Genomic DNA, 21,219 nt, shown 5'->3' on the forward strand with positions numbered 1-21,219 from the left:
GTTCATATCCCACTAAGCACCTCCTCTGTGCACAGTATGCTCTCTCTGTCCTGCTTCTTAAACCCCTGAGGCTGTGGAACCACTTCCGCGATTCCTCCTGTGTTCCCATTTGTATATAGTCACCAACTGAGCAATCACGAAGCGACCATATCCATATATGGAAAAAAATGCTCTTTGGGAAGTCTTTGTCCATTTGATTTTCATTTTGTTTTTGTTTGTGACAGTGCTAAGGCATCCGAAATTAATGAAGCAGCTGTTGACTCTGTGTCTGTCGTCTTTCCGGCTTTGGCCAAGTCTTGATCATGTTTCTTTCCCAAATCATCACTCTTACCAATGGGCTCCCAGGGCTTGCAAAAGGAAGTTGAAAAACACATGAGATTATTTGAGAATCGTTCTATGGGAAGCTGATTTTATAACCTGATAAGAATGGTGGAAGAAAACTATAGTCATTAGCCAAAAGTGGACTCTTGGGAATGAAGTAAGATATTATTAAAAACAGGCACTTTTAAGGTCTAGATTCCTAGAATCTGGCAACTGAAATGAAACTTTCCTTCCAGACTGTCCAATTTTGTATTTCCCAACCCAACAGTCACAGAAGTCATAAAATACAGAATCATGGCCAGATTATTTGTGTAGATCAAAATAATGAGTAAATACCTTTGTAAAATATAAAATAATAACCCAACAGTACTGCTGAAGAAAACACAATAGTATTCGTCATTTCCATTCCTGAAGGTTGTGTAGAACTGTGCGTGACCAGAGTGCTCATTTCCACTGATGTGTGTGCAAAGAGACACTGGTTCTCTCAGCCTTAGACACAGAATTCACATGGCAGGTTCTGATTCTTGGGATACGAGAAGTCTTGCTCAGAGCATCTGTGATGATCTCTTGCCACATAACAAAGCCCTCGATATTTTATAAGCTTCACCGGTCACTCTTTGGGCATTCTTCTGCAGTTTGGACAAGGCTTAGGAGGGACTTTGTGTTTTTACCCCGTGTGCTATCACCTGGGGCTGAGGATCCACCTGCCCAGACCGAGTGTAGCTGGTTCACTCAGATGGCTAGCAAGTTAGCCCAGGAAGTCAACCCATTGCTCTGCCGGGGTGTTGACTGGACTCTCGATGCCCCTCCATGTGGGTCTCTCCATGCAGCTTCTGAGCTTACGAACAGCATGGCTACTGGCTTCCAAGGAGGAAGTGATTCCCAGTCCTCCAGACATGCAGCCTCGAAGTGGTGGAGTGCTATTCTTACCACATTCTTTTGGTCAAAACAGCCATAGGTCTGGAGCAGACCAAGAGTATGAGGAAAGACCCCACCTCTTGGTGGGCGGTAGGGAGAGGCTACAACAAAGAGTTTGCAGCTGTCTCACAGGTGAGACCTGACCATTCCTGGCCTCCTGGTTCCTGAAATACACATTTTACCCAACAAAAATCAGATTTAAATTCAGCATTTTATCGCTTTTCCAAAAGATGAGGTCTGGTCCCGTGTCTCTTTAGACTTCATCACAGTCTTATTCGTTATTAAAAGAGAAAAGGTTTGAGATTTGTTGGGCATCTGTGGGACCCACAACCAATGATATATGTTCTTTCATTGATCATTTTTCATTGCCTCTGAGATGCACATTTTGTCACATTTTAACATTGCTGAATTGAACATTGTACCATCTGGGCAATTGTATAATTGCTCTAGGTCATATGGCAGTCTTGTGTGCGTGAGTTTGGCTGTGATTGTTCATAGTTTTATCACTTCACTCAAGTTTAATTCCTATTTAAAATTGCTTCGGAAATATTACTCTATAATTTAGCATTGAGACAAGAATGTATCTTATAAGCCAAAAGTCAGGGAAACAGAGCACCAACAGGAAAGTGAATTTTGACGCTGCAGGAATAACCAAGTCTTTTATGTCTTTACAAAGCAGCCATCTGAGCTCTGCACGCAGATAGAAAGACATCACAAGTAAACGAAGGTATGTCACATTTTACTACCGAGAGGCATCACCAAGATTACTTATCGAACACAAAGCTGGCACCTGAAGGCAGGAAAAATTACCGGGTTCTTCAGGCAGGACACAGGAAAGCAATCTCAAAGCAACAGAAGGCTGATGTTTTGCTTTGTGCAGGTCTATCAAAAGTATGGTATTGTAGTTTAATTTGCAGTCATTTTTGTTATTCTTTCTTAGTGGTGTATTTTCAAAAGTACATCTTGGATTCAATGAAGTACATGGTTCTTTCACAAAAAAATCAGCAAAGTACACATGAATTCTTCTTTTAGAGATGAGGAAGCTGTGGCTCAGAGAGCTGTGCGGGGAAGCATTCTGCCTCTTGTCGTCAAGAAACCACCCAAATGTGAATGAAATGCTATGGTGGTCCCCAAAGCCACAATCAAGACTTGCTAACAAAAAAGCTCCTTTGTAATCCCAGCCCTTGTGAAACTGAGACAGGAGATCACCATGGGTGATGGGGACCAGCCTGAGCTACACAGTGAGTTCAAGGCCGGCTTGAACTGCATAGTGAGACCCTGTCTCAAAAAACCCATCAATCAATACAAAAAATAAATAGAACGTATTTGTGCACAGTGCTTTATACAGGTTGTATCATGCTAATCAGTCACTGTTCTGAGATAGGAGTAATTTAAAATATTCCCTAAAGTGCATGTGTACGTGCATATAAATGTCACAGTGATGGAAATTCATTAATATATTAATTTTTAGAATAAAAAAGTGGGGCAAAGGTATTTTCTACCCTTGAGGAGAGCAATGGCTTCTGGGAAGATTTGCCCAAAGGTACTTCAAGGCCATACACGATCCTTCCTAGGAACCTTGCAGCAGAGGGTGGGGTTCCAGCCACTGCTGCTCTCCCTGTGGGACCCAGGAGGGTCCCCTCCCTTGTGCTGGGCCCGTGCACACCGTGGGCAGAAGCCAAGCCCTGCCTCGCTCTTCCTTCTCACTCTCAAGATGGGAAGGGGGGCCCCAGAAGATCCCTTGATCACAGCCCTTCACTGGTCTCCACGTGTTTCTTCCTCTAGGAGCCAAGCTGAGTGCTGGGGGCTGTCCCAAGAGGTATAAAATGCAGTCTCTTGCTCCATGACATTGCTTTCGTCACCAGAGGGAGTCAGGCTTGGGAGAATGTGTACACACCGCTCCGCCTCTCTCTGCTCCCTGGGACACGTGCTGGTCTTCTAGCTTGAGGACTAGGGGTGGTGGTTCCTCTGTGTGCACATCTCCTACTGGATTGGGAGCTGGGAGTGGCCCTTGGGGAAGACCAGTGTTGTTATTCACGTTTACCTCCCTGGTGTAGCACAGAACAATCAAGAAACAATGTTGAGCCGGGAGTTGTGACTTAGCGATAGAATCCTGGCCAGCACATTCAAGGCCCTGGGTTTGGCCCGTAGCACCTCAGGGAATAAAAAGGAAATGATGCTTATTTCATTCGTTCATGCATTCATTCAGTAAAACCATACAGAAGTTTTGGAACAGGGAGTGAGAAGGTTTGCGGGAGTTTGTGACCCCTCTTGGCCATGTAGCCTATTCACCGGCCCTGGTACAGTGGGAAGAATCCGGCAGAAGCACAGGAAGCAGAGACTGTGCAAACAAAGGCCAGGCATCCAGGAATGGGGTTGTTACTCTGTCTGGAATGCACCGTGAGTACAGCCGGAAGGAGATCTTGAGATGAGATCAGAAAGGGCGTGGAATTTTAGGCCAGGTCATCCTTTCAACTGGAATACAATTAAACAGAATCCCCTTCTCAGAGGGCTCAGGAGACTGAAGAGCACACAACGGGGACATAGGTGGCTTCTTGTAGAAAACGGTACCTGGGGTTTGTCGTCCTCCCTGTAAGGAATGTAGAGAGAATGCCAGATCCCAGCAGCAGGCTCCAGGCCAGTGGGCAATGCTGAAAGTACTTCCTGGGGTGGGGGCAGAGAGGTGGAACCAAGAGCCAGCGTACCAGCTGTATCCTGGCTCTGTCTGTTACTCATGGTCTGACCCAAGCTCTCTCAGCTGTACACTTCTCGTGGCAAAGTGCAGCGGGCAGTGGCACAACCTCAGGGCTCTTAGGAGGCTGGGAGGCAGGAGTACTCTCACAACCCTACGGAACAGCACTTCTCCCATATGTGGGCCCACGGGTGTTAGCTCTCATCGCTCCCTCTCTTCTATATACCGTGGTTCCCTCAGCAAAATGGAGATAATATTACCTGTCCCAGCCCATTTCTCTCAGATCCTAACAGAATAAAATGCAATCAAATATGTGAAAGCAATTGGAAGTTAAGGTCCGCATAGCTGCGAGGCGGTAGTGGGATTGTTAATTACCGTAGCCTGGGCTGAAATGTTTCTGTCTCTGGCCATCGGATGCAGGTGTGTGTGACTTTGAACGTCCTCGCTGGATGTGGTATGTCAAGGTGAGGGCCTTAGCATTTGACTGGTTCAAGATTACGTAAACAGGAAACTCTACTGAGCAAGAAATAAATAAGCTTTAACCTCTGGAGCCTTACAGGGGTGTCATTTCCACCATCGTAGTCTTGGACATCTGGACCCTATTACCTGAAATCCCATTAAACCTTCAACTTCGTAATTCTGTGTAGAAACTGGTAAACTGCAAGATCCTGCTGGTGGCTGCCAGCCAGTTCAAGGGATTAATCATAAGAGTCTCCAAGCAGGTTTGTGATGGATGCCAAGTGGATTCTTTAAGGGGAAACTGTGCACATAAAAGAAAGAGCGCAATCCATATAGTTTCATAGCAACATGTTTTGTAGCTCTGCCCACACAGAGAAATTATCTGTTATCATTAAGAGATCCAAGCCTCATAACTTTTTCCTCAATGGAAATTAGTAATCAGCAGCTCAGGGAACATCTCCCAATCTCGTTAACTGTAATGTAACCTGTAACCTGCTGAGAGCGGGGGTTTCCAGTTTAGACAAAACCAAGCCCTTGCTGTTCCCCACCCACCCACTGCATGTTCTCATTTAAATATGGTTTAACATGGGGTACGTCTGGACTGCCTGCGTTTGCCTCTGTGTTCCAGACCGAGGCCCATCTTTAGAAGGCTGCTAGACGGACCCCAGAGGGAAAGGGCTCCTCACAAAGAAGCTGTTCTTGCTTGATTTTGCCAGGTCAGGGAAGTTTATGTAAACGAGATAATCTTCTGCACTTCAGAATGTTTATAGAATCTTTTCTCATCACTACTTTGTATAGAGAGTGATTCTGGGAAGACAGTAAAAATAGAGGAGCTTGGAGTCTTCCCTGTCTGGGGCAGGAAGGGGTCAGTGGGAATGACTCAGCTGCAGGGTGGCGAGAGAGTCTGGAGCCTCCCTTGGCTGTTTCTTCGGGTGTTTCCTCCTGAAACTTTTTCGCTGACTTTCTGAGTTCCCTTTTCTATGCAGCAGCGTGGTGCAGTCAAACATGGTGGGCACTGGGTGCATGTGGCCTTCAAAACATAAGCAAATTAAATAAAACTTCAAAGTCATTTCCTCCACGTGGTCACCACCTCTCAGGTGCTTGACAGCCACGTATGGCAAATGAACACAGCGCTTTTCTGTCCCCTCAAGAACTTCCATGGCACAGTGCTGTGGCCTTGCTACTCCAAGCAGGGCCTGGGGACCGCGTCTGGCTATTGCACAGACCTTGTAAGGACCGTAACTCACAACATGCCCAGGTGTGTGCTCATGAAGGTGTGAGAGTCACTGCTGTAAGGCCTTTCTGCTCAAAAATTCTCTACATTGAATGGCATTATTTCTTATCAGCCCCATTTGTCCATCTGTTTTTTGTTTTCTTTTTTTTCAGCTTGCATAGCATTGTTTCATGAAGAGACACTTCTAGCCCCTTGAGACTTGGCAGGCAAAAGGAGAAACCCTAAGTATAGCTTGCAGACTCCTGCAGACCTGTGCTTTTCTCTTTCTCTTGGAAGAACTGTAGGAGTTTTTTGTTTTGTTTTTTAAAATGCCACTTTTCTAAAGAAGTAAATCTTACAGAACATTTTTCCAAAGGAAAAGGTTGTTGGATTGGTGGATGGAGAAGCCCTTCAGATGAAATAAAATCAAATAGAGCAAAAGACAAAGAAAGATAGATGAACTTTTTAGAAAGAGCACTGGCCTAGCGTGCATGAGGCCCTGGATTTAATCCTCAGCACTGTAAAAGAAAGAAGGAAGGAAGGGAGAGAGGGAAAGGGAGGAGGGTGGGTGGGAGGGAGAAGGGAAGGGAAAGGACTTACTTATGCAGTTGATATTCAGGGCACTATGTTCCATGACTGGGTCAGCTGGGGTACAGAAGCAATGAAGGAAATTAGAAAACACTCCCTCGAGTACCCTCTGCTAGGCAGTCTGCCATTGGGGCCGGGGGCGGGGATTTCATTTGCATCTTGGATTAAACTTCAAGGTATAATTTCACACTGTCTCCTGACATTTGTTGCTGTTCATGCCAATGGTCGGTTTTCTTCTGCAAGGTGCTGTGGGCTCTTGGAACAGCTGCTGGGACATAGTGATATGAGACCCTTACCTCTGTCCCATGTGAATCCCAGATACACCCCTGTTGAGAGTGGCTGGTTAACGGTCCTTTCTCCTGGAAATGCATCATGTTCACGTTGTACAAGGACATGATCCACTGGTAACGGCCTTCTGGTTCTAGGTGCTGTAACCTGGGTGTGATTTTGCTATTTTCCTCAGGAAGTGATTCCTGAAGACTGGAGTTACTAGATGCCCTAAATGATGGTGGAAGTTTCATGGAGGTCGGATACCTGCATACACTGAAACCAAGTCTCACTGGAGAACAGTTCCACGGCCCCCAACAAATTCCACCCACACCTGGAGTTGCTTCTAACTTCATTCACATAGCTCTCACCCAACAGCCATGGGTTTACTCGTGCACGCATTCCACAAGCTCTTCAAGAGCACCTTTGATATTTCAGACATTCCACTCCACTCTACATAAAGAGAAGAATGGGGCAACCTCTTTGCCTGAAGGACCTTGATGTTCCTAGGAGCATTGCCTCAAGAGAGAGGCTCTGATGGCAATACCACCGGCCCTGCATTGTTATTTGAAATCCCACTCCCAGGCCTACCCTACACCCATTCCATCAGATTCTTCCCTCTTGAGGCCTAGAGAAATGTTTGCCCACTCTGGGGGATTTCTGAGGAGCACTAGAGTGGGGACAGACACATCATCGGGTGATTCTAGGAAAGTGTTATAGCGTAGTGACATAAATTTGAAACTCCTCTAGTCCTCTACCCCCAAAGCAGTGCAGGACCTTTTAGCAGTATTCAGAGGAGTAAATGTTGGGTGAGACAGGAGCAGACCTGCAGAAAGCGAGCAGTATTGGGATGACAGAATGCGCCTGAGCCCAGACTGCAGATGGCTGGGATGCCTTGGTCCATCTCAAAGCCACACCCATCTGTCCCCTTCTAAGCCCCAGCGCGGTATCTCATGCAGAAATCCTGGCATTTCATTATATGAAAAGAACAAGGCTGCAAACCACACTTTCCCCCAGTCCATTCCACTTTTCTCTGTGTGAAGGACAAATGACTACCGTTTAAGTACTGGGGGAAAGATGTAGGTGTTTACATGGCAGTCGCCAGCCTGGCTTGGTGAGAATTACTGAGCCTCTTGTGTAGAGTTTTACACACACACACACACCACACACACACACACACACACACACACACCACATTCTGGCTCCATGGAGATGGAGACCGGACACAGTGAGAATTTTAAGATGCTCCCCAAGATGAGTCTTCCATAGGCAACTGGGAACACCTGTGGTGGAAATGTCAGCATTTAAACCCCAGAATCCAAGGACTCAATTTAACCCACAGGAATCAGAGTTGATTTCTCAGAGGTGTGCATTTGCCACAGTCAAACTTTTAAATTTTTATTTGTACCTAATCTTTTAAATATCGACATAGGGTGGATAATTTTTTTCCCTCGTTGAGTTTATTGGTACATTTTAGGTACACAGCACAGTTACATTCATTACTGGGATCCTGTACCTCTACATGACAGGTCTTGGTTCTCATTTTGTCCCCTTGTCCCGGCCCTCCCTTCACCCCTCCTCCCCTCTTCTTTACAATCCCTTCATTTCCATTTTTGCATTCTCTCCTATTTAGGGTGGATAATTTGATACCGGTGTGCGTGTGTAGTGGCCAGTGATCAGGGTAGCTAGCATTTCCTTCTCCTGAGACCTGGAGCTTTCTGAGCCTCATGGAGCTTGAACAGTGAAGTCCAAGGCCAAGGAGAGAGGAAGGGCAGCTTGTACACAGTACATTCCTTCCTGCTCGTGTTCAGTACCTACAGGCAGGGACGAGTTTGTTCATCACTGGAACCCCCAAAGCTCCCCAAGAGAGGGGACCCTGTCGGCCCCAGGAGAAGGACGAAGCCAGGTCACAGAGTGCTCTCTTAAAGAACCGGAAAATAGTCATGTTCTAAACAAAACAGCTGGCGAGAGATGGAGGCTGAGGCCCTTGCAGCCCACCGAATACTAATAGCCTCACATTTCCTACCACCTGTGGAACTGCTCAGCCAGCGCAGAGGCCAGACCTGACCTAACGGCTGCAGTAGCCCGTGTTGGGTCATTCGTCTCTCGAGGCCTGGCTTTGTTACCTGTGGAGTGAGGTCAGGGCACCTCCCTACCTGGGTTGTGCCAGGTTCTTAGCCTGGTGTGGGCACATGGGAAGTGCTGGGCTAATGCAGTGTCGGTCAGAGTCCTCCCTGGAAACAGGACTCGAAGATGGATGGAGACTCACCCGTGTGAGAGAGAGGCTTCTGGAGCTCTGCAGACCCAGACTGCAGACCCAGGAGCACTAGCAGTACAGTTCTGGTCTGAGACTCATCACTAAGGCCTTGGAGAAAGTGACGCCCCCTCCCAAAGACATTCAGGCAGAGAGAGTTACTCCTCTCTTCCTGTGATGTTCTAAGTCTGCAGGGCCTTGAATGCCCCCCTGGGAGGTAGGGCCAGGAGCTTCTCTCAGCCTCGCAAACATTAACCTTGCCCACGAACACCTCGAAATGTCCAGAATAATATTTAACCAACTATCTGCACACGCTGCGGCCCGGTGGTGTTGACCATAAAATTAGCCATCACAGCCTTGTTGTGGTTCCTGGTTTACTAGGAATCGTGGGAAGTTACAGGCTAGTTTGGGAGCTCCAGTGGCTTAATCAGTTAGTGCGCGGTACTTATACAGGCTAGTTTGAAGGTGTCGCCTGTTTTATTCTTGTCTGCCTTCCTGATAACCCCCTTTGTTTGAGGTTTTGATCTCCATGGTTCATACAGGCAGAAGGTAAGGTTGATTTCTTCATCATGCTCTCGGTGAGCAAATACCCCTTTGATTTTATGGTGGGAAGAAAGTGGCTGAAACGGAACCGGTGTCACCAAGAATAGATATGATTTCTCCCACCAACAAGGGTGGTAGCAGTTTTATTACCACATAAATCGGCCCTTGTCCTCCTTTTATCTCCTCGTTTCTTCCATACATGCTGATTAATTAATTGAGCTTACCTGTCTAAATCATCCCATCTTGATTCTCATAATGGTGAGCCTGTGAGGGCTGAAGAAGCTAGAAGTGATTTAGTATTAGAGATTTTGATTACATTGAATATAGAATCAAATAAAATGTGAAAATGATGAATAGAAGTGGGGAGTGAGGTTTGAAATTAGTCTTATTTCCTGTACGTACAAGAGGCCCACTTAGGGTGGTTTTTACCTTGGCCTATTTTAGGAATGATATATTTGGCTCACAACCAGAAAAAGAAAATAAGCGAGCACCTGTCTTCTAAACCAACCTCAGCACTCTGAATGTTTGAGCTGGATCATTCTCTGTTGAGGGGGTGTCTTGTGCACCCTAGGATGCTTGCAGGGTTGCTGCCCTCAACTCTCCTGATGCCAGTGGTACCCCAAGTTGTGAAAACCAGAAATAACCTTTGGGCAATACTTGTTGTCGCCCTAGGAGGCAAAACCGCACCCAGGTGAGAACTGCTGCACCAAATGTAGGAAAGATATTTAAATGTTTAAATAGAAATGGACCAACTTTCTCTAAGCCAAACCTTTCCTTGTGTCCATCTATGAATCGGATTCACATTTAATGAGAAGTCAATGATGCAACACAGTTCCTTTGATTTCTCCTGCATTGCTTCTGAGTTGGAGAATTTGTATTCTGCTGGGGGTGGTGCTCAGAGCGGAGCACCTGCCTACTTACTATGTGCAAGGCCCGGATTCCATCACTAGCCTTACAAAATGGAAAAAAAAAAATCCTTCCTTAATGTCACAACTCTTTATTAGGAAGAAAGCCATGCATGGCACTGCCCTCAAAGGATCTAAGAGGAGGACTAAGGTGTGGCTAATGGGAGAACACTTTCCTGGCATGCATGAGGCCCTGGATTCGATTCCTGGCACTGAAAAGAATGCAGGAGGAACAATGAATATTGTGGGCGTGGTGACAAAAGTTTAAGCCATGCTGGCTCAGAGAAGGGAGCTTTGAGCTGTTTCTGTGGGGAGAGAAGACATCATAAAGAATGTGTCCATTGGAGAGCTCAGAAAGATGGAGGATTTGGTATTTACCCCGGTCTGAGAGTTTATGAGAATGCATGTTAGAGAGAAGGAAAGGCTGAGCAAAGGCCAGGAGCCACCCAGGAGATGCCGGAAGGAGCCTGGGACGGCTGCAGCATCGGTGAGTCCCACATGGACGATGACTGTCTCTCAAGCGGCACGCCATTTTGCATTTTGACCTCGGGGAGGCTTCAAGACATGAATTCTGTTGCAGATAACAAAAATGCCTAGCAAAGCAATGACAGCAGACCCGGTAACCACGCATGTGTGATAGAAAGATTTTGGCCCTGTGCCTTGCTCGCTCCACCTGAGTGAGTGAGGTCCTCTTGTTTCCACACAGACCAGCTCCACACTGATCCATTCCAAGGTGACACAATAGTAGGCACCCATCAGCAAAGACGATTCCTAAATGCCGTGGAAAGTTGGCAAAGGGGACATCATGCCACTGCACACTTGCTCTATAGCTGTCCCTCTTCCCAAAGCCCCAAACCTCCTGTGTCATTCGCTAAACCCCCTCTGCTGCTTTTGCATTCATGACTTGCACTTTCTCACTCTTCTTCCTGATATAAATTAATTTAAACTCCAATTTTCTACCCTGCCCCGCATTACCACTGTGCTAATTGAACTTGTGAATAAACACAGAATCCTGTCATGAAGATAGGAGAAGGAGAGAGGCTCTGAATTTTGTATCCCTGAATGTCACTCACTTGGGTGGACCCATCTCGTTGTGAATATAGCTTTGATCCTTGCTACCTGTGTAACCTTAGGCTAATGCCCCTTCTGGGCCTCAATTTCCTCATGCATAAAATGGGGTGAAATAGTTGTGAAGTATAATATTGGCTTATATCTATAGTTACAAGTGCCAAGCTCTTCTGTGCTAAGATTGGACACGTCTGCCATCTGTCACCTGCTGGAAGCCCTTGTAGGGAACATGGCTGTTGGGCTGACAGACATGGTTGTCAAATCCTCACAAGGACCCAAAGTATAGTAATTTAATAGCACTAACTTTTTATTATCCTTATTCCTTTTTTAGTTTTTATTTTATTTCGTCGATTATTCATCATAATTCTTTTTAAGGATTGCACATCTTCCAGATCTGATTTTAGCAAAAGTCTTGCCAGTTTCCTAGAAACCTGTGCTATTCCTCCAGGCTGTATTACTCTCTTCTGGGGAGACCCAGACAGAAAATTCTTACCTACAGTGGAGTGTCTATCCCCCTCCATAAGACATGCTAGAATGTTGTCCCTTAGTGAAAAATATGAAGTATTTCCTAGTAAATGGAAACAATCATGACACTTCAACTAGTCGGTGCTCATGGGCCAAGTCTGTACCCTGTGAGCCTGACTTTTGTTGAAATTTTGCAAAATATCATGATAATTTTACAGATCCTAATACCATTACATATTTCTTCTCTCTGACATGTGTAAATTGTGTGTTATAGGATATCATAACTGCTTGTCATGCTGCTACATACTCATTATAATTTGTATTACGTAAGTGGCCAGTTATCATCCATCTTGCTAATGTACCACAATTCACTTAACCTCAATTTCAGCAACATGACATGGGTTATTTCTAATTCTTCCTCTTTTACTCATAACCTCTAGCTCACATATGTTTGCATATAAGTTCTGTCTTCTTTATGTTATTTCCTTAGGGCACACTCCTAGAAATGAGATCACTAGATCAAGGAACATCCATTTTTTTATAGTTTTTAAATGAATTGACAATTTTTCTAGTTTACAGTGCTATCAGAAACATATTAGTATCCTACTTGTGCTGCAGCTTTGTTAGAAGTCTGTATTACTGTGTGATATTTAATTCTCTAATGTGGTAACTTTTGATTTTTGCATTTTCACAAAAGCAGCAAACATTTGCTTGCGAATTTTGTGCCCTCTCATATTTTATAACAGCAATTAGACTTGAAAACCTAGGTAGTTTTTACTTTTATATTTGTTGTCCTCTTCTTTTATTGCCCAGTAGCTTTACATATTAAATAAAACTAGTATTGATAATTTTTTGCAACATTCAGTTGCACGTATGTGATCATGAATTATTAATGACTTGTGAATAGGGAACTATAGGGTTAGATAAAATAATGGAAAATTAGAAAATTAAAAGCAGGGCAGTATATCTTCACTAGTATTCCCAAGACCAAAACAGAGGTGAAATTCAAATAATTCAATCTCTAATCAGGGTTGAGTGACTTTCTTTTCAATACACCTGCTAAGCCACTCTAACTTTTCAATAAGCAAAGTCAGGAACTCCAGCCATATTGTGACCGATATTTCCATCTAGATTTTATCCCAGAAAAAATCTTCCTGATGAATGAAACTACCCCCCCACATGCCCCCCAAAAAGCCTCCCACATTCCCAATCTGATCTTGCCCAAGATCAAGCAAATGCATGAACCACAATGTATGAAATGGGTTCCCAACCAGCACCACTGCCTTGGAGCTGGCTGTTGGTTCCAGAGACCTGGGGTAGCGCTTCCTTGCAGACAGCTCAGCCTTTCTCCGAGAGGGGCTTTCCATGTCTGCCTGTCTCTGCGATGGCTGTCCTCCATTCCCTGCCAAATGATAAAAGGTCACGCCATGAATACAAGCCATCACAAATCCATCCTGGAGTTGAGGAACCACCATCTTGGCTACAGCTTTCTCTTTGACCTAAAGGTGTTAGGTTTCATTTGAATAAGATCATTGCTACTTATCAGTGTCTGGGAACGTAATGGAAGTGACTTACCATGTTTCCCCCTTTTTCTTCTTGCAGCCTCAGCCGAGGGTTCTCCATAAACATGGTTAGCCTTCCAAGCTGCTGTCCTGCCAGTTGGTGTGAACATGGCCTGTTCCCACAGAAAGACTAACTCGTGACACTGCCAGAAGAGGCCTTTGGAGCATTAACAGATTAACTGGATTAACTGGAAAAACACCCATTCAGTCAAGATGAGGAGCTTTGGAAAGAAATCTTAGTTTGCTGTGGATTTTTAAATGAGGTGCATATCATTCAACGCCAACTCGTTCCAAGTGGCCATTGGCAGACCGTAAGCTGGAAAATTGTTTCCAGTTCTCATCACTGTGCATAACTCGAGTTCCCTTTGGGGCCTGTCCTTGCCCTGTGCTAGAAGTCCTGTTGTAGCATGGCAACCACTGGATTCTTTTATTTGTGTGCAGATGGCATGATGTTCTAGAAAAAAAAAATTTGCAGCCCTTCTGCAATCTCCGTGGAAGTGTTCACAATATTCTGCCCTGGTAGGGATGTAACTGTGTCTCTGTTATGTCAGTTATGGTATTCTGTCCAACTCTGAAGCACTTTATATGAGAAAAATATACTGGCATAAATCATCACATACGGTACATGTAGGAAAACAAGAATTTTCTTTTATAAATTTTGTCTTCTTTCTGGCTCAGACTGTCCAAGACAAGCTCCTCTACTAGCATATTCCCAGTCATATGTGGTAGATTGGTGTGTAAATATGGCCATGATACTGTTAGACCTCACTTCTTGACACTTTACTGAATAACTGGATGACTTTTAACACCAAAGGGATGGAGGAGCGGGCCTGGCAACTGGAATATTTGAGCTCTTGGGTCTTTTTACCAAGGCACAATGTACAAATACCCAAATTCAGGAGGCTGCTCTTTGGCCAGTGTGCATTCTCTCGGTCTTTAGAAGAACTCTTCTAAAAACAAAAGGACACGGATTTCCTTTCTGTCATCGATCATGGTGGGCTGATGCTAAGGACAGCAGAATATAATTTTCCTATGTGGTCTCACTCTAATGCTTTGGGAGATAATCTGGGTCAAGTTTAAATCACAATTCTCTACTTTAAATCAAGGGACCCCACTTGTGCCTAGAGAAAAAAAAGGGTTCAGCCCTGTACTAGGTGGCTTCCTCAACACAGAACCTCCTGCTTCTTCTTATCCTTTCTGGAATTGCACCCATGACTAATTTTTTAAACTCTGTCTTACAACGAAGCAGTCCTGGGAAACTTGTCCCCTTGGTGATGGCTTGTCTTTGATGCCTGGCCCTACAACACACCTTAGTGTTTTTTCGCTGGAAATCTGAAGTAGGCTGAATCCAAAACTCAGCAAAGTCCATTCTGTATGCTGCTACCCCAGCTTGGGCCCAAGGGCATCAGAAGCTCCTCTTTCAAATGAGTAGAATAACTTCCAGAATCTTCCATAGCCTCCAGTGCTCATCCACAGAGAGAGAGCTGGATATGGCTGCAGAGCCAGGAAAGGGGCTTCCAGAGGGGACTCAGCGAATCTCAGACACCACCCACATCTAGCCTTTTAATCCATCAGCACCAGGGCCATCACATATACAACAGACCACAATTCTCCACCCATCCAGAAGTCAGAGCCAGCCCTTGCTGCCAGTGACCCTGGACATCTCCCTCCTCCACTGTGAGGCCCCCACACCTGGGCTTCCCTACCCTCCCGTCCATCGTCAATCTGGCAAGCACTTGCTAAATGTCCATGAGCCAGAACAGCTATAGCATACCAAACAGACTCCCCCATCTTACCGAACCGAACTTCCTCCTCACACACTGTCGCTACCCACCTTTCCTACAGGGAGAACTGAATCCAGGCAGCTTCACTCTGTGCCAGAGGAGTCCAGGAACATGCACACAGCAGCAGGCAGAGGTCCTTGCCTGAGGGACTGGGCAGCACCAGAGCGTATATCTGTACCTGTCCTGTACAGACACCCTGTCCAGACTGGAGCTGGTCAGAGCATCCCAAAACAGCCTCCAACTGCTCTCTGATTCTCACCCCAGTCGCAGATATTCCCACCCTTTTTGTGGATGCAACCACTAGTCACTAAAATGCATCTCTAAAGCTCTAGAACGAGTTCTGACAGTTGGTTTTAATGAACCCTAAGGGACTCCCTACTGCCAGGTGCTGAGAAACTGTAGCTGGGAATGAACTGGTCTACCAGAGGCATTGCGAGAGGACTGCTAACACCCTAGGAAAACTGGACTCGCTCTACAGGGCCGGGGTTCTCTAAGTGAGGGTGGTGCGTTGTTACTTCCTTTGGCTTTTGCAGAATATTCTGAACGATTGAATAAGTAGAGATTCATAGCCGACTTTTTTTTTTTTTTCGAGTTGAAGGAGTGACAGAATATTGTCAGAGAAGGAGAGTTGAAGACAAACATGGGAGAAGGCACAGCGCAGACCACTGAGGAGCCCAGTGGAGGGCAGTGTCTCTAAAGTTGCCTTAACGCCCGGCACACACAACGTATTTACATGTGAACTCCTACTGTTTTCCAAACTGCCAACCTCTGTTGGAAATCACCTGAGGGCATAGTTCTGGACACAGGGTGGCATAAAATCAATGATCACGAGCTAAGCAGCAAGCCAGGGCAATGACTTCATTGTGTCTTTGGCTTCTTTGTTCAAAGAGATCCTCTCTGACTTCTCATGGCTGCTTCTGCTGTGCTGTACCTTATTCCCAAGATGTACAAGTGTGAGATTTTACCTCCCAGAAATTCAGAAATGGCTGTGCTAAGTCTTGTCGGGTAGGAAATGAGGGCTGGGAAGATAGGGATAAATATTTTGATGTCTAAAGGCTGTAAACTGTTGATGCTTAACTTTTCTTTTTACTTAAATCTGTGCTAGGCCTTTTATTAAAGACTGATCCTCGTACTTGTGCAAGAAAGACACTCTTGGGAATGAACTGAAATGAATAATTATCAGACTCTCCAGGGTGCCAAGGGGATTAGCTTGCTCGGGCTCCAGAACTGAATTTAAATCCACAGAGCATTGTTGGTTCTGCTAGGTAAAAAGCAAATCGCTTCAGTAGTTTTAGATTTGCCTAGGGGGATAGAGACCCCACCAACCTTCCTACCCTGGGCACCTTCACATTGCTGTGCAAGCTCTGAATGGGGTGTCCCCACAGATTTGACATCTACCTCCAGATCAGGGTAAACCACCTGGCTTTCTCCTCAGAGTCCCTTCACAGTTGCCCAACAGGAGCTCACAGCCCTTACTTCCAAGGAAAATGTGCCATTTTTAACATTCCAGGGAAAAGGAAGATCCACCTTCCCCGAGAAGATAAACTGAGGATAAACTCTAATGGGCCTCTCTCCCCTTGTTACTTGCAAATGCTTTCTTTGTCTGCAAATGTCTTGTAATTGATTTTGGATGATAACAATACAAGTCTCAAAGAAGTGAAGTTTTCAGGACCCCTCCCCAAGCATTTTCCTTTTACCAAAACCTCCTCTTCCGCTGTGCATTAGCACCTTCATTCTTTGCGATGTTTTCCTCCCTATTCTTAGAGTAATTTTGCTACTTGACAACTAGACGTAAAGCTGCCATAGACTTAAAAAATATAATCTCTGAAAGTGACATAAATTCCTTGATCCCTTAGAGGCTGTTTTTGTTCACCCCCCTCACGGCCCCCTCCACACCACTTTGTGTGTGTGTGTGTGTGTGTGTGTGTGTGTGTGTGATTTTTTTTTTAATCTCTCTTTTAAGATAGCACTGTGGGTAGATTTCAAATATTCAGTAAGGAACTTAAATAGAAAAACATAGTGCTCAGCTCTTTCGCCCAGTCCTGACTAATAATTCCTTCTTAAGACTGACCTTGGGAATGCTGGCTGCCCAGCCACAGTGGGATTTGGGTTCCCTTCTCCCAGGGGTGACTGCTCATTGCTGATCTTCACACCAAAGCCTGTGAGGTCAGCATGGAGGGAGTCTGGGAGATGTTTCTACTGGGCCACAGCTGAGGAACCCATTTCAGAGACAGGCAGGTCTCACTCCTGAGTCGTCCCCCTCACCCCGCCATCTGCGTCTAGTCCCAGAGCCGGAACTACCAATGAGCTCTGGTTTACAAACACACATGATTCCAGCAGCTCAAGACAAAAGAGAGCCATGTCTCCATTATTTTGCTCCGGTGACTTTCCGTATCCAGAAGACAGGGAATATTCTTTTGAAAGCTTTGGAAAATATGAGGTAAAGCTGGCCAAGAACACAAGGAAGTCCTGCCATACCTCAAGAATAAAAGCAAAATAGGGAAGATGGGAGGGGAGGGACCACCGTGTGGGTCCACCACCTCACCTCCTGGGCTGCACAGTGACATTGTGGGCAGAGGGAGGGAGGCGAGGAACGAGCACTGTCTAGAATCTAAACACTTTGGGGTGAATTTTACCAATGACATGTAAGAGGGAATGTGGCCATAGGCGTGGGGCTGATTCGTGACCTCCTGCCCAAAGGCAGAATGACAGAAATGACTTCCGCGGAACAGCAGGTGAGTGCAAGAGGTTTTACGAAATATAAGTTTCATTTGCCATATAAGCCTCTTTATCATTCCTGAAGCAACGGTCACTCTTACGTGGGAGCCTCCCTCCCCTGCGTGATTACCGCAAACACAAAGAGGCACCAACAGCCTGCGCTTCGTATGACTTTCAGGCTGCTGTAGGACCAATGTCGAATGGCAGTTGGCTGCTTGAACTGACATTAAGCATGGCTGATATTTAGATATTATTTCTGATCACAGATTTTCTTATTTGGGAGCCAGTCGTTTGGGAGTTTTGTCTTGGTTTGTCGTTTGTTTTGTTCGTCTCCAAATCTCCCATGTGTCAGGAAGCCTTAGAATGACTCTCGAACCCAGGCCTTGCTGTACCTAATGGAAGCAACCCTACTGATGTGATCTACGAGAAGACTATTACATATCTGTCTTTGGAGATGCTTATCCCTAAAATGATTCTGACACTGAGGACTGATTGTTCACAGCCTTTTAAAATTCAGTAATTTGGATCAAAAGGAATAAACGGCTGCTCTCACCTGGTTCCCCATGTTAGCACACCCATAGCTACCAGACATGGCATTACAGGCGTTTAGTCATGACCACCCCTTCCCACAGTCTGTAAATTTATTTTGAAACACTTTTTGCTTTTGTTAAAGAATCCAAAACAGGAGAGCTTTATTAGATTACTGTTTGGTATAGAATGGGGGAAACTGATTTTGAAGGTAACCTTAAGGCAAAACGTGCTCACTGTTAAACACCTCAAGCACCTAGACGTTGCTCCTGCTCTGGACCAACTGAGGGTCTCTTCTCCCGAGTCCTGAGGGCTGAGCCTGGCCCACAGTATAGCACAAATGCCATGGAAATGCCTTTTAAGCTCAAGCATCATTGCAAAACTAGGATTTGGAATTTGAGAACTGCCTTGGTCTTGGGTCCTCAGGCTGCCGAATCCATGCTAATTCTTTAAATGTTTGCAGTGTCTTTTAGAACCACAGTTCACTGCATTTCATCTGTTTGCACTGCCTGCTGCCTCCTATGTCCAGACCCCGTAGCACACATTGGACTGGACTGCTGTCTCCCCCCAGGCTCACGCTGCAGGTTTCCCACAGTGTCCCAACTGTGCTGCACACCAAAAAGGCCACTGTGGTGGGAGGAGCCTTAAACAACGTGGGGGGTGGCTATTCGTGATGGAATGCTAGAAACTTTGTCCTTGTCATTCAGTTTTTTTAAATGAGCGCCCGTGTGTGTGTGTGTGTGTGTGTGTGTGTGTGCAGTCCCAGTGATGGAACCCAGCTTGTCACCCACGGCAGGCATATACTCTACTACTGAGCTACACCCAGTCCTTCTCTTTCACTCTTATCCCAACCTCAGCTCAGATCTCGATAAACTGGCCTTACCCTCCAGCCCCAATGGGGACAGAAGGGATCCCACTGGCTTCAACTCATCCCAGGCAATAGGGCTGCAAAATTTCTCTACCAAGGCCATGACGAGATGACCTGAGCTTGCCTTGTGGAGAGCTGAGTAGCACCAGGCTCTTGACTTTGTACAAGGTCTCGGTCGTGACTGGGACAGGTGTAACTGGCCTGCTGAAAAGCCAAGCCAGCACAAATGTTTTGCAACTAATTCCACCAAAACTCTTGTGTCAGTAAATCATACTGCTGTAGTTCCAGTTAATCCAACTATTTAATATCATTAGGCACTAAATTAAATAGCTTTACACAAAATTTTAGAAAAGATCAATATTGTAACAAAATTACATATTAGCAGTAAAAAGCACCTGAGAAAGGAAAATATTGATCTACTGTGGTTTATATACTGGAGTTATTCTTGAGACTTATTCTTAGGAGTTATTCTTAGAGCTCAGTAGTGCTCTGATAAAGGGGAAGAAAATGTTCTGAATTCAAGAACACTAGACTAACAGAATCACCCTGTCTCTCTGAGCCTCTGCCTGTCTGGGATACTCTCTGTCCCTCCTCAACAGACAGAGCTGTTTGGAAACAGAAAGGAGCTGAAGGGAGAAGCTGTCTCACCACCCATATGGGCATAATTATCATGGCGTCCTGGGTTATGGGCTTTATTTAATGATATCTTTCCTCACTTGAGGCTTTCTCCTCAAAGCTGTCATTACTGAGCCTCCTCTCCGGGATTTAGAAAGGAAAAAGAAGAAACGATGAGAATGTAACAGTGAGGGTCTAACATGCCCAACTACCTGGGGGACCCTGGGCCTGGACGGGGGCTTGCACAGACTGCCAGGCCCCGGGTCAGAGAAGACACGGGAAGAGCGAAGTTGCCTCGGTGAGGGATACAGGTGGCAGAGAGCCACAGCACACTGCGAGTTGGTTATTTGTTCTAGGGAGGAAAGAGAAAAATCACACAAGGTGAATTAAATATAAGATGGGTCTGAGTGGGGAAAACTGGTTCATCCTTTTGCAAAACAGCAATGAACACGGCTGAAAAGCGTAGTTCGAAACACAGAAGCCTACGGAGATAAACGATTTATAGCTTCCTTGAGTGAGCCATAGCTGGGAATCTCCTGGTCTCCCGAGCATGACTGACGGATTAAACACCAATTCTCTCATCCGTGGCCCACCACAGTCGTGCTGTTCTCTATGCACCCTGCAAAGACCCGCAGGCCCCCGAGGTAGGAGGACGCATCAAGTCAATGGCGAGACAAGAGTGCCTTCTCGGATATTCACTTCCCTTCTCTAAGATGTTTAGGAACTTTTGTTGCTCTAAACATCAGAATTATTGTGCAACACAATTTTGAACCACTGATTTCTGTATCTTAAGCAGCTACCAACTTGGGTCTCCTTTCTATTTTCTTAGACTACTTCCTTCTGTATGAGATTTTCCTCAAGAAGAAGGGGGGAGGGGCGGGGGGCGTGTTTCTTTTTAAATTGATTAAAGTGAAACTGTACAGATTTTTGCCCCCCTTGTGTCTGTAAGCATGATATCTATCGAGCCTGAAAATCTGCTCTGTCATTTTGTATGTTTGACTATTTTGTATTCAGCATTACTTGACTCCTCATGTGCATGGCAATGTATTAAAATGTAGGATTTCTATTACCGTGTAAGTGTTTTCATTCTGATTTTCAACATATATCCTTGGCCAAAAAATTGCATTAAACTTTTCATTTCTATTTTCTTCAGCTCATCAGCCTTGCAGAAGAAAAGTTAACAGCATTTCACTTTCTCTGTGTTAGCTAATGATGCAATTCATGGTGGAAAATTGTCCTCAATTACGCTGTTTCCTGGAGAAATAATATCTGGGAAACGAATTGGTGGTCTCCCTCCAACCCCAGCACACAGAATTCCCCCAGTGCCAATCCCACCAGAGAGACCGCGCCTACGATCAAACCTGTTAGGATTGAGCACAGTTGGACAAAAGTCACAATTCTCTTCCTCCCTAGAGCTGGAAACACGCTGGAGAGAGATAGGAAGAAGGATC

General features: G+C 45.4%; 1 protein-coding gene across 1 annotated transcript in view; it reads left to right on the plus strand.

Annotated features, from left to right (window-relative positions):
- The window catches only part of Samd12 (sterile alpha motif domain containing 12), a 360,178-nt gene extending 343,605 nt beyond the window's left edge, over positions 1 to 16,573 (plus strand). The window contains exon 5 of the mRNA XM_010619516.3: positions 13,296 to 16,573. Within this exon, the coding sequence (XP_010617818.1) occupies positions 13,296 to 13,318 (23 nt within the window). The 3' untranslated portion in view covers positions 13,319 to 16,573. The remainder of the gene's footprint in view (positions 1 to 13,295) is intronic.
- The last annotated feature ends 4,646 nt before the right edge of the window (positions 16,574 to 21,219 follow it).

The sequence above is a fragment of the Fukomys damarensis genome, unplaced genomic scaffold (genome assembly GCF_012274545.1).
Source record: "Fukomys damarensis isolate Sample0158 unplaced genomic scaffold, DMR_v1.0_HiC HiC_scaffold_5, whole genome shotgun sequence".
NCBI classification, from domain to species: Eukaryota; Metazoa; Chordata; class Mammalia; order Rodentia; family Bathyergidae; genus Fukomys; species Fukomys damarensis.